At 35.7% G+C, this 12398-nt stretch overlaps 1 protein-coding gene across 3 annotated transcripts; it reads right to left on the bottom strand.

Annotated features, from left to right (window-relative positions):
- Positions 1–3374: 3374 nt before the first annotated feature.
- Positions 3375–11107, bottom strand: LOC114147475 (zwei Ig domain protein zig-1). 3 transcript variants are annotated; one of them, XR_003596063.1, is made up of 8 exons: positions 10984–11107; positions 10406–10902; positions 8457–8526; positions 5446–8103; positions 5007–5312; positions 4843–4927; positions 4161–4242; positions 3375–4044 (listed from the first exon to the last, which is right to left on the bottom strand). XR_003596063.1 is itself a non-coding variant. In XM_028021909.1 (5 exons), exons 1-5 carry the CDS (start codon positions 11084–11086, stop codon positions 8005–8007), a joined length of 681 nt encoding a protein of 226 aa, XP_027877710.1. In that variant the 5' UTR covers positions 11087–11107; the 3' UTR covers positions 7659–8004. The 3 variants fall into 3 exon arrangements, 2 of the variants coding, with proteins under 2 accessions (XP_027877710.1, XP_027877711.1); XM_028021909.1 differs by lacking the exons at positions 3375–4044; positions 4161–4242; positions 4843–4927; positions 5007–5312 and having other exon boundaries at positions 7659–8103; positions 10406–10496; positions 10585–10902; XM_028021910.1 differs by lacking the exons at positions 3375–4044; positions 4161–4242; positions 4843–4927; positions 5007–5312; positions 8457–8526 and having other exon boundaries at positions 7659–8103; positions 10406–10496; positions 10585–10902.
- Between the last annotated feature and the right edge of the window lie 1291 nt (positions 11108–12398).

Below are 12398 nucleotides of genomic sequence, written 5' to 3'. Positions count from 1 at the left end.
AGGAAAATTCAATGCAGCATAGGGGGAACCTGAGCAGGGAAACTGAGAGCAAGTGAAAAATACACAACAGCTAATTAAAAGACTAAAGGTCAGTACCAACGCCACAAGAACAGAGGAATATATTCACTCTTCCAGAGCTGCAAGAACAGCATGATATCATGATCATGTTCTTGCTGCAGTCTGAATATGAAAGGAATATGTTGCAGTGTGAGAGATTCATAAAGATTTCCAGGGACTTTTGCATTTTAGTTCTTGCAAAGTATAACATTTCCGTCCAGCAAGGACTTAAATTAAAAGAACTAATTTCTCTGTTGTAGTGGAGCATCTACAAGCCTCAACTTTAACACAAGAGTCTAGATAAACAAAGAACAAAACACAAGAACTAAGAAACTCAACAAAAAAATGTATGAAATAGCCTGAGTGGCAGTAACTGACAACTCCAAATAATTCAAATACAGAAACAAGTGAGAACCAAAGACACACAAATCACAGCGAGCAAAACATTTTTATTCAGCTCTCACTGTTATATAGAACCTCATGACGAGGGCTCATGCAAGAAACAAAGTTGATTTATTTAATACCTTAAGCTTGACTGAGTTGCTGTATAGTAAACAAAATAAAAAAATATTTTATTTTAGCAGATATGAGGTGAGAGGACACATTTAATAACACAAAAATTAAAAGGAAAGCAGACACCACTCACTTTGTCAAAGTGACCACAGACAAAACGTGTATTAATAGTTATCAATGGAGTCGTCTGCAAGACGTAGAGGCGAACCGGTCTACAGTGTCATACTCACTGATGCAAAGGCTCTTTCTCCACCAGCAAACCTTCTGTTCTGTTTAAAGGAATTTCATCTGCTGACCTGAGTGTGGACATATGGGTGAAGCTCTTCAGGAAGACAAGATGGAGTCAAGTTACAAAGGGACTTAAAAACAAATAAGAGGATCTTAAATTTAACCCAGAAGCCAACTGGAAGCCAATGAAGTCAGACTTAAATCAGAAACATGTGCTCTTGCTGTCTTGTAACAGTGAGGCCGCAGTGTTTTGAAGCAGCTGTAAGTGAGCATTGGCAGTGAAGGAAAGAGCAAAAAGAAGACAATAATTAGACTGAGATGTGATAGCAGACAGGATTACGGTCTCCAGACTGCTGCAAGATAAAAATAGATTTAATGTTTGCTAAACACCTCAACTTGTAAAATGAAAACAAAAATTCACAACTGAGTTCACAGCTGATCATTTGCAGCACAGAGTCCAATTTTATCAAGATATTAACATTTAGCCAGCATAGTTTATTCATTAAGACAAAAAGGGAATACTTGGGGTCCCATTGATGCTATTTGGCCCAAGTAGAGTTACCTCAGTCTGATTCTCTTTGAAAAGAAAAAAAACATATTGCCAACAAGTCAGTCAGTCAAGGCGTGTCTCAACAATGTTTTACACTTTTCTAAGGGAAATAGACATGACATTAATATGCATAGAGATGATAAGAGATGTTTGTTTGTTAGTTTTCTCAAAAGCTCCTAATGGCTGCAGATAAATAGGTGCGAAAATGGAGCCCTGTGGTACACCCATGAGCAGCACAGCAGAGACTTGTGTTCAAACCACAGAAACTGACACAGTTTGTCAGAAACTGATGAGATGCACACCGACTGCTTCAGGCTCGAGTTGAGGAAGTCATGATTGACAGAACACAAGGCTGCTGGAAAATCCAATAAAACTGAGTGCAGTGACACCAGGGTCAGACACTAAAAGAATTTCATTTTTTTTAAAAAACTCAGTAAAGTACATTCTGTGCTATAGTTCAAATCATATGCTGTGTAGTCTCAGGACCTACCAACGTCTTCTGCAGGGTCTTCCTCTGTGACATCGGCTCTGTTTGGGTTTTGAAGGCTCTGTGTTTTTATTTCAAGGGTTCTGGTATCTTGTGGGTTTCAAAACCATGTCAAGCTTGCCATGATGTCTCAGACACAAGGCCTTTTCAGTCACCTTAAAGAAGAAAAACATCTGTTGAATTGAACTGGTGTGTGTTTAAGATAAGTATGACATGAATAATAGTAAAAAGGAAGTGATTTCTGAAACTGCTTTAAATACATCTGTCTTAACACTTCACTGAGACACGTATTCTTTTCCTTTATAAAGGCTGTGTACATATTCAGTCCAAAAATCATCAGATGTTTCATTTCAATACAGTTCAGTGTGCTCACTATTTGATCAGTAATTTCTTTCTTTCTTTTTGTTTGTTCAATTGTTTTTTACTGATTAGTGAAGTAGCTTCTTTAATATTAGTAGGGAAACTGCTCTAAAGGTTTGGGGAATAAACAAAACAAAACAAATTCCTACAGTTGTGAAACTAACAGGACCTTGGTGCAGCCTGGGTCTTGACTGATTTCATACACTTATTTATCCACTTTAATTTATCTTTCGGAAGATACTCACTTCCTATAAATGCCCTATTAAAAGCGTGTTCATAATAACTGAACTGTTTCTTTAATTCATTGAGTCATATTTTGCTGGAAACTCACACACACGCCCTCTACTGGACAAATAAATACAAAGTTGATCCAGAACTAATTAACTCAAGCTCAGTGTTTCTTAATCCTGGTTGTCAGGGAAACCGGGCCCTGCATATTTAGATGTTTCTCTGCTCCAGTTCACCTGATTCAAATGTTTGCATTATCACCTGCGTGTCAAGTACTGTAAAAATATGTTAATTGGCCATTTATTCATTTAGATCAGGTGTGTGGCAGAAGGGAAACACTTAAGAAATTCAGGGCGGTGGCTAATGAAGACAAGCATTGAGGGCCATGACAGTACATGTATATAATCCTGCCTTATTATGTGGATCTATAAAGATCCTGAGCTTGGAAGGTATGTTTGAGTCTATTTTGTCTCCTTTGGAGGGCAAATTTTAGAATGTCTGCTGTGAATATGCATAGTGCCAAGGAAGAGATGTGGTTGAAGGTGTCTTTAAAATAATCTCACCTTTAGTCTAACAAATAATCAAGGTCAATAACCTGTTGTTCTAAAACAAAATGTTTGCTTCTAGTTGCTGACAGCGCTTCCACTGAATCTTTTTTATGAACTAAGAATCCAAAAGTTTTATTTATCCAAACAGCTTTTGCAAACCAGGACAAGCAGAACCTCCTTCTCTATGTGACAGTGTCTCTGATCTGTTTGTTTATCCTTCTGATGGACATTCAGCTGGAGGACAGTGCAGAGATGCACAAACTTCTCATGTTACAGTCTGTGAAAATGAGGTTTCATCATTTCATGCCATCTCAAATCACATTTTGTGGCTCAAGCAGAAAATCCTGATAAACCACTGAAACTGAAACATAACCATCTGCATAGAGTTATGTTATGTTCTGCTACATTAAATGCTTTGACAGAGTATGAAATAATTTACTCTACAAATGATCCATTCTCATTAATCCATGTCTTTCATGTATATTGTGTTCAGTTTTGAGCAGTTTAACCCTTTATTTATTGGTTCTGTGTCAATTCCGTGTTTAAGCATAAAATGATGGAAACTCACCCACTCCCTCTGCTGGAAAGAAATAAGATAAAATTCCACTTGACTTGACAGGTTTGAAACTAAAATGAAATGAGTCACTTTGAACTGAATTTATCGATATTAAAATAAGCATTTTATGAAGATGCATTGAAACCTTTTTCAGGACATAAAGGGACATGAAGCATCCCATTATTGAATACATGACAAATTATAACATAAAAATACTTTTAGAGGAAACATCATAAATCACTTCAGTTGCAAACAGAGGTTATATGTCACAGTTACATCAGACTGCATGTTTGAATTTCCAGTTTTAAGAATAAAAAATGTTACATCTTTTAAACTGGATCTTCTTGATGAATTCTCCAAACCAAGAAGTCAGCTATATTACAACTATATATTTAGGTCAGTCAATTCCTGAGTGGTGTGATGTACCCATTGTTCCTCTGGTCATCAGTCCTGCCTCCACATCCTGCTTGTCAGTTCTCCTCCATGTTGCTGTAGTTAGGAATGGTGAAGGAACTGCCTACAAGGATTGAAGGCAGGAAAAGCACCAAGATTGGGAAAGAAACGAAAGCAGTTTCAAAAAAGAAAGCACTTTGCTGGATTAAAAAACAAACTGCATGATAAAGTTTCTCTGACCTTTACCCCATCCACAATGTTGTATTGAACCCAAGTAAATGTTCTGCTGTCCTGGGTTTGGTTTCCAGATACGTTCCTCCTGCTAACATTAAACAATAATCAAAGAGTTGCACCACAAAACATCAACTTGATGTTTTTTTCTCAGTGTTGTTCACAACATCTGTAAAACACATTGCTTTTCTGATGAGGAAATATTCACAGTAAGTGATCACGCTTCCCACAGAACCAAACAACTAATTTCTCTGGCTTCAATTATTAAAAGTTTTAAGGTAACAGTTATTTAAAAAAAATTAAGAAGCACAAGTCAATAAAAGTCCACAAGTTGTCATGTAATGGTGGTGTTGAGGTGGTGAGGCAGACGCAGATGACCCAGGTGAGATGATAGATAGTGGTTTTAATAATAAATAAACATCAAAACAGTCCAAAAACACAGGCAGCACAACTGAGCGGAAGCCAGTAGCAACTGGTTTTACCAATGGACACACAAAGGACTCAGAGCACATTAGACAAGGACCCGACCAAGACACAGACACACAGGTGACACTAAATACACAGGAGGTAATCAGGGAATGAGAAACACCTGGGAGTAATCAAAGGGAGACAGGACAACACGGAGACACAGATACACAGGAAACTCAAAATAAACACACAGAAAAACAAGTAGCTTAGAGATTTCACTGACCTGCAGAGGCAGAGAGCTGTAGTCATGAAACATAAAAATAATCCAATGGCAAATGGAAATATAAATGTAATATACTGTGATGGACCTTTTGGTGACAAAAAAAGGATTATTAACCAAAGTTTAAACTTCACAGTATATGTTTTGCAGACGTATTCATTACATACCGTTTTGATTTTCAAGAACTGTTACAGACCATGTCATGGAGTAAAAGCCAATTATCTCAGTTATATGACAAGAATAAAGTCCTGCATCATCATGCTGAGCATTATCAATACTGAGCGTAGAAGGCATGTTTATGTCTATTCTCAGTCTGTGAGAGGAGAAATTTGAAAAAGTTCGATTACTGGAGGAGGAGTATGCAAAATACCATCTGTCTTTGGTCCATTTGATCATTGTTGTATTTTCGTTAGATATATTGCAAGTGAGCATGACTGAGCTTCCTCTGGACACCAACACGTCATAGTGGTCTGCTGTAGGAGACAATGAAATTGAAAAAAAACCCCTAATAAATACAGTATAACTAAAATCTTTTAAAATATAAAAATAAAAAAACATAAAATAAATAAATGAATAAATCTTTATAAACAGAAATTCACTCTTTACCTGTTGAGACACTCCAGATATTTACCAGCTGGATAAAGAGCAAAGCTTCTTGCTTCAAGAGGAGCATGATGTCCATCTACTTATGAGGAGTCAGATATTCTGTTATCTGATGCTGCTGTGAAGGAGTGCAGAAAAGGAAATGGCTGTTTCCGTTTCTTTGAAAAAAAAAAGTAAGGTAAGGTACAGCTCAAATGTTTATCAGAAACTAACTTCAGAGTAGAAAAGCTAAACAAACTTTGATCCATTTTGTTAATGAAGAGCTTTAACTCAAAACAGAAAAATAAGCTATTTCTGTTTTTTGTAATTCTGCCAATGTATAAATATTAGACACAAGTCAAATATTGTGTCTAATAATATTGTGTCTAATAAGTTTTAAAGGTCACTCTATGCCTTTAAAACAAACTTGTTGGTATGTTATTGCAAAACCTCCGTGGTTTTGCTATAGATTTTGTAATAATTCACATGTTTTTAGACAATGGGCTGAAGCCAAAGAATGCACAGTAGCCAAACATTCAAAGTAAGAAACTCGTGCAACCCCTCTCTGTTCTAAGTCTATACATTTATTTATCTAATTTAATATTTTACTCTTAAAAATGCTGACTACACATAGCCAATAAGCTCATGTCCTTTGTTTCTTTTATTGATTTTTCACAGCACAATCATACTAGAAATCCACTGTGCTAAATCTAAACAAACCTTTTACTGCAGTTTGACACTCAGGTGAAGTCACATAAATCAGGATATTTTATTTCAGCTAAAAGGCCCATTTTAAGTAACGCCAGACAGTTTTTCAAAGAAAAATGTAAAATTGATTGGACATGTATTAATGCACGTGTAGTAGTATAGGTTAAGATTGGAATAATATTAAAGAAGTAAATAGAAAGCACATCCACACATATTTAGTTTAATAAACTTCAAATTAGCCTCTGACATCTTGTCAGAATTTTAAAGTGTAACATACATGTGTTTATTCTCAGCTGAAAGCTAAAAGACATTACTAGCAGACAGCTGTTTTGAGGCCACATAAAAGTAGTTGAAGGATAAAAAAAATCTAAATAAATGGCATCTTTATAAACTGATTGCTATGGTTTATTTTTTTTACCTATATGCTGAGAAAACTGGAATAAAGCAATGGAGGTTCAAAATAGATATACTGTATTTCCAGGATTAACAGTGAATGTGCAGCAGCTTGATGGTTCTTATTCCACATGGGGAAGATAGACTGGACAGGACAGGAATCCTGTTATTGAGGGTAAGTATTGCAATGAGGAAACATCACAGGTCAATGTGGTACCAGTAGATCCTACTGGAACAAGTTATGGGCCTAGATAACGCACCACAGGGTGCTGGAGAGCAGAAAGGTGTCTGTGATGAATGTGACCTGAGTAATGGAGTTATGTAGCAAGAGAGTCACTCTTTACTCTTTATTACTTTGACAGAGTTCAGAAATTACCAATCTAATCAGAGATATAGAAATAAATTCTGTCTCTGTTTTATAGAAATTGGATTTCTCATGATCAAGTGCCTGGTTTTCCATCATTACATTTTCTCTTCTCGGTCGGATTTGGGGCGATTGGTGAACACTTCGTGATGGAATCAGTTTCAGAGCCTGAGATAAACTGGAGGCCCAGCGTTTAGTTTTAATGCTATGTAAAAAATAAATAAAAATAAAAAAAAATACACATTTTCCAAACTTACAAATGAAACTTTAGTTGCCCAAGAAGCTTATCAAGTTTAATTTTATGGGGTGTTTTGATTGCATGGCAACAACCAGAAATGTCTCTTCAGTTGTACTTAACTGTGAAGTCCTTAAGAAGGAACTAGATGCATCTGATAACAAAGACCAACTAAAACCTGTTTTACATGACCACAGTACCTCCACATCTGACTGTTCACTTTGTCACTAATGTCAATGGAAAATATTCATGTTTCATTTTTTCCTCTCCGACATTTTTCTCACTTTACATCTGCCTCCCTACACGTATTTTGTTATCTTAAAAAACATGAACGTCTTTGCATTTTTTATAACACAGCAGTGTCTTTGTGATTACATATTGATAATAACACTGATCAGTTTACTGTCTGTCACTACCTTATCAGAGGAGTAGATGCATCTTCATCTTACCACGGACCAGAAAATCATGTTTGGCAACCTGGCATCTGGTTTAGAAAATAGACTCAGCGTAACAATAGTGTTTGCAAATGAGAGAATGTGGAAAAAACTCGACACAATTTTTATTCCCCTACGGGAAGCTAAGAAGGACGACACCTGCCCTCTACTGGGCATAAGTTGCACTATAATGCATTTAAGCAGTAAAATCAATAAAAATGAACAAGAATTAATAACAGATTGCTTCTCTTATACAGTTGAACTTCCCTATAAAGTACATCGTGGTTACAAATATTTTGCATATTACAGACAATGTGTAAAGACATATATGTTGTTGATTTGTGACTTCCTTTTATTGACATGTCAAACATCTCCTTAGTTAAATAATCACAATAATAATGTCCTTCAAACTGGGTCTATTTCTTCAAGTAAATAAAAGAGGTCTGAGCTCAGGCTTGACCATAAACAGAATTCAGTTTTTCCAGGTAGTCTTTTCTGTGCTTTTTGCTCCTCCACTGACCTGTGCCTTGCAGCTGATTCTGGACTCCCTGCAGCAAAAAGACAGAGTGGCAGTTAGAGGTCAGAGGAGCCAAACAGCGGAAACACGCAGAAAGCAGAAGAACAAGTAATCACGCTGTTTATTAGACAAGAATAAAAGCACTGATGAAATATGACTAGGCCAGGGGTCAGAGATGACTATAGAAAAACATGATGATTTTCTGATGAGCTGTTTGCTTGTTTGGAGAAGTAGCCACACTCATCTCTGTAGCTCTGTCAGTTATAAGTACAAGCAGACAAAAATAACGAAGGAAGTGAGGCTAGTAGTAGCTTCAAATACACTTTAGTGTCTAAGTCAGGAAGGCAGAAATAAAAGTATGCAAATCACATAAAATGTTTTGACCTGTCCTCCCGATTGAAGCTGAGACTGGTGTTGGACTGATTTCTGTCTTTCTTTTCTGGTGTCACATTTTCTACAGAGATAAGACAATAACCATTAATCTTCGTGGTACTACTTTGTAAAAGAAACTAACTAGGTCAGGTAACATGTTGCACAAAAAGGCTATTTTGAAATTGCTGACATTCCCATAGTAAGAAGTTATTGAAAATACATGTAAAAAGTCACAAATGGCACCAAAAAAAACCCCAAAAACATTGTTGTTCTGAGTATTCTGTTTAATCTGTTTTAAAATTGATGTAATTATACAGACACAATATAAAATTGAGTGGAGGTTTTGACAAAAGATGCCTAAAATTAAGTACAAAATAATAAATATGAGCAAAAAAATTTTCCAAATCTGAGTTTTCCACAACATACAACTTTTGAAACCTACACGTAACAGTGCAAAGTGTTACAGTGACCATATTTGCTATTCCCTCTAATGTCAGGATTGTTTTGAGTTGTTTTGGAGATTTGTTGTTAGATTCTCTTATCTCCCTATTTTATCCTGCTGACTTTTTGGTCTGGATTCCTGTTTTGTTTGGCTCTGGTTCCCTGTGGGTTTTTTGTAATTTTCTTTTCATAATTCTTTTACTAAACATTCTTCACCTAAAAGCTGCCTCTGTCTCTCCTCTGCATTTGGGTCCACCATCAAACCTAAATCATGACATGTACCTTTATTTGATCTTCAAAAGGAACATCAGGCTCAGAAGATAGAAAATAACAGAACAATAACATTTGTTAACAAGCCAGAAGTCTTATCAGACATTTGTGTCTGAAGCATTTTTAATTAGCTTTCTGATTCTTGTTTGTCATGTTCAAAGCACATAAAATAACCTTTACTGAAGTATTCAAGATATTTTTCACTGAACCCAGACTTCTGTATTAGTTTTTTTATTGGTCTGATGTAATTCTCTAATCTTAAATACATTAATTCTGGTGTTAGATATTACCATGGAGCAACTGTATAATTTCTAGTGCTGGACAAGAAATTATTTTTAGTAAGCTCAGTAAAAATAATAAAATTTGACATATTCTGATTTTGAAAAGTACCGTACAAGATGCAGATTCTTGTAAGGTACAAAAACTTGTACAAAAATCAAAGCTGTTTTTTGTGGTGAATATAGTTAAAATATATTCTGTGTTTTAAAAAGCTTTCAAGAAATATGAGGCAAAGTTTTTACAGTTAGCCACAAACAAGTCTTAAACATAAAATAATTTCAGTTTCTTGTGCAACATACACTCTACACGTTTATATGAATTAATCAAAAGCTTTGGAAAATAAAAGAAAATGTATTGTTAATAGATAATTGAACAAAGTATTTTTTTTAAAAAGATATTTATATTTGGTATATTTTCAATATATTTCCCATGCAATGAGAATAATATGAAAAATAATAAGAATCCAAGATGTTCTGAATGAGATGTCACAAAATATACAAAATAGAAAAGGAGAGAAATCTATGTTAAAATATTTTCTCAGTGTTTTTTCTGGCAGTCCTTGTTCCATTATTATCATGTTGAACATTGTAGTGCCTTCATGATCACATTATTGCGCCTTATGTCAATGCATTTTTTAGGCGTCATTTGCTTCAAAAGAAGAAACCCACCAACAACATAATTTTCAAAAATGGGAGATTTGATTTAGCTGGTGGCCGGTTTCTGATGTGTCTTTGTAAAAAGAAAAATAAATAAAAATAAAAAGTTCAATAATTTTAACAGCGCCCCAAGCCAAACTATCGGGTAAACAACCAGGAGGGATCAAAAGAGATTAGATTATTTATAACATAATATACTGATCATGATCATTATAGTGACATCAGCTGGGCCAGTAATGTTTCTAGCTCTTTAGGAGAACAAAAGAAAGTGAAATTTGTATGCTTGTTGCAAATCTAGAATTAAATACCACTCACCTGCAGAGGCAGACAGTTAATGCTGAACAAAATAAAAGCAATCCAAAGGCAGATGGTAAAATGAATGTAAAATACTGTGATGAACTGGTTCCTAAAAAAAGAATATCAACATGGCACAAAGATTATTTTTTAAATGTTACAGTGTGTGTTACAGAAAAGGTCAGTAAATGCTTACATACCGTTTTGATCTTCAAGAACTGTTACAGTCCATGTCATGTAGTTAAAGCCTCTATTCCCATTTATATTACAAGAATAAAGTCCTGCATCATCATTCTGAGCATTATCAATACTGAGCGTAGAAGGTATGTTTGTGTCTATTCTCAGTCTGTGAGAGGAGAAATTTGAAAAAGTTTGATTACTGGAGGAGGAGTATGCAAAATACCATCTGTCTTTGGTCCATTTGATCATTGTTGTATTTTCTTCAGATATATTGCAAGTGAGCATGACTGAGCTTCCTCTGGACACCGACACGTCATAGTGGTCTGCTGTAGCAGTGGCTGACATTGAAGGGGAAAAAAAAATTAACAGGACATCTTAATTTAAGAATCTTGCATAACAAATATAAATTGTCTCTATACCTGCAAATACATCGGTTGTCTGTAACAGCTGAATGAAGAGCAGAGCAGCTTGCTTCACGCTGAACATGATGACCATCAGACATTGAGAGACTAGCTGTAACATTACTGTCTGCCTTAAATGTTGTTGCGGAGGAGGTGCTAAAGAAAGGAAGTGGTTAGTTGCTGTTTGGCTGAGCTTAACTCAAAGCTGCATGTATAACCTTGTTAGGGTTGAGGTAAAGTCAGGCTTGAGTCATGTGCACAGTTCTTGAATTTAGAATCCTTTAGATTTAGTTTTGTTTTTTTTTTTGTTTTTTGCTAAACAAAACTGGAGTTAATTGTTCAAAAAGATTATTTTTAGGCATAAAAATAAAATTCACATGCAGAGTAACGACATAGTTAGAGTCTAGGCTCAAAAACTTGTGGGAGACATCAGAGCTGCTTGGTTTAATTTGAATTTTATTACATCACGTTACAACCACTATAAGCAGGTGATGGTAGAGATTTTAAGAGCCTGATTCAAATGATTAGCAGTGCTTGTTTTCTGGTCCAACTTAGCTTTTTCTTTTAGATAACTTTGAAAACCTGCACTTCTGTTGCATTTTGTGTCCTAGAGGTGAGACTTTAAAAGCTATGACTGTTTCAGCTCCTAATACCTAAATTAGAAAACTTCTTTAGAAGATCTGAGTTTCTTCTCTAACGCCTTTCTGTCACATAAGTTATGGTTAGACTTCCCGTGAGAAATGGTAAACTGTGGTACCTGGTGAAACAACATGAAGTAACGAGTGTAAACCATGACATGTGGGGTATGTATTTCTGCATAGGTTTGCAGGTGTAAGTTGCGTGAAAGATGGTTTATGTTGCAGTCATTGAAATGGTTTGGCCAAGTGTTGTGGTGTAAGACTTTGTGGCTTCATTTTGTTCCTCAAATGGTTACTAGTGAGAATGTAAAGCACTCCGTGTCCATATACTGTAGAGTACTGGGGGAGTTGTTTGAGCATCAATCATCAAGTGTGACTTCTCACATGGCAAAACCCCCACAAAATCACCTTATGTATCAAGCAACTAAATAAGAGTGTAGGAAGGGGAAATAATCCTTTGATTCACTCAAAGATCAGCATGCTTGATGACAAAGTCGCATTTTATGATGGAGCATTCTCTGTTTTGGTAAATTTGACGTCCAGGCTTGCAGGGATTTATTAAAAGACAAATAATTGAGGCTGGTAAATTTGTGCAAATTTAGATATTATACAGTTATCTGCCCAGTTTCATTAGATCCCCTTTAGACGTTGCTGGCATAAAAAAAGGCAGCCTTGTTAAGTAACGGACCACACAAGTTGTGCTCATGATGAGTGTTTGGTCACATTTTGTTCTCTTTCATTGACTTCTGGTTTTGGTTACCAGTTTTATAGAATCCATTACACAAGGAGAACTGT

The sequence above is a fragment of the Xiphophorus couchianus genome, chromosome 7 (genome assembly GCF_001444195.1).
Source record: "Xiphophorus couchianus chromosome 7, X_couchianus-1.0, whole genome shotgun sequence".
Taxonomy (NCBI): domain Eukaryota; kingdom Metazoa; phylum Chordata; class Actinopteri; order Cyprinodontiformes; family Poeciliidae; genus Xiphophorus; species Xiphophorus couchianus.
This window is presented reverse-complemented; position numbering and strand designations above follow the sequence as displayed.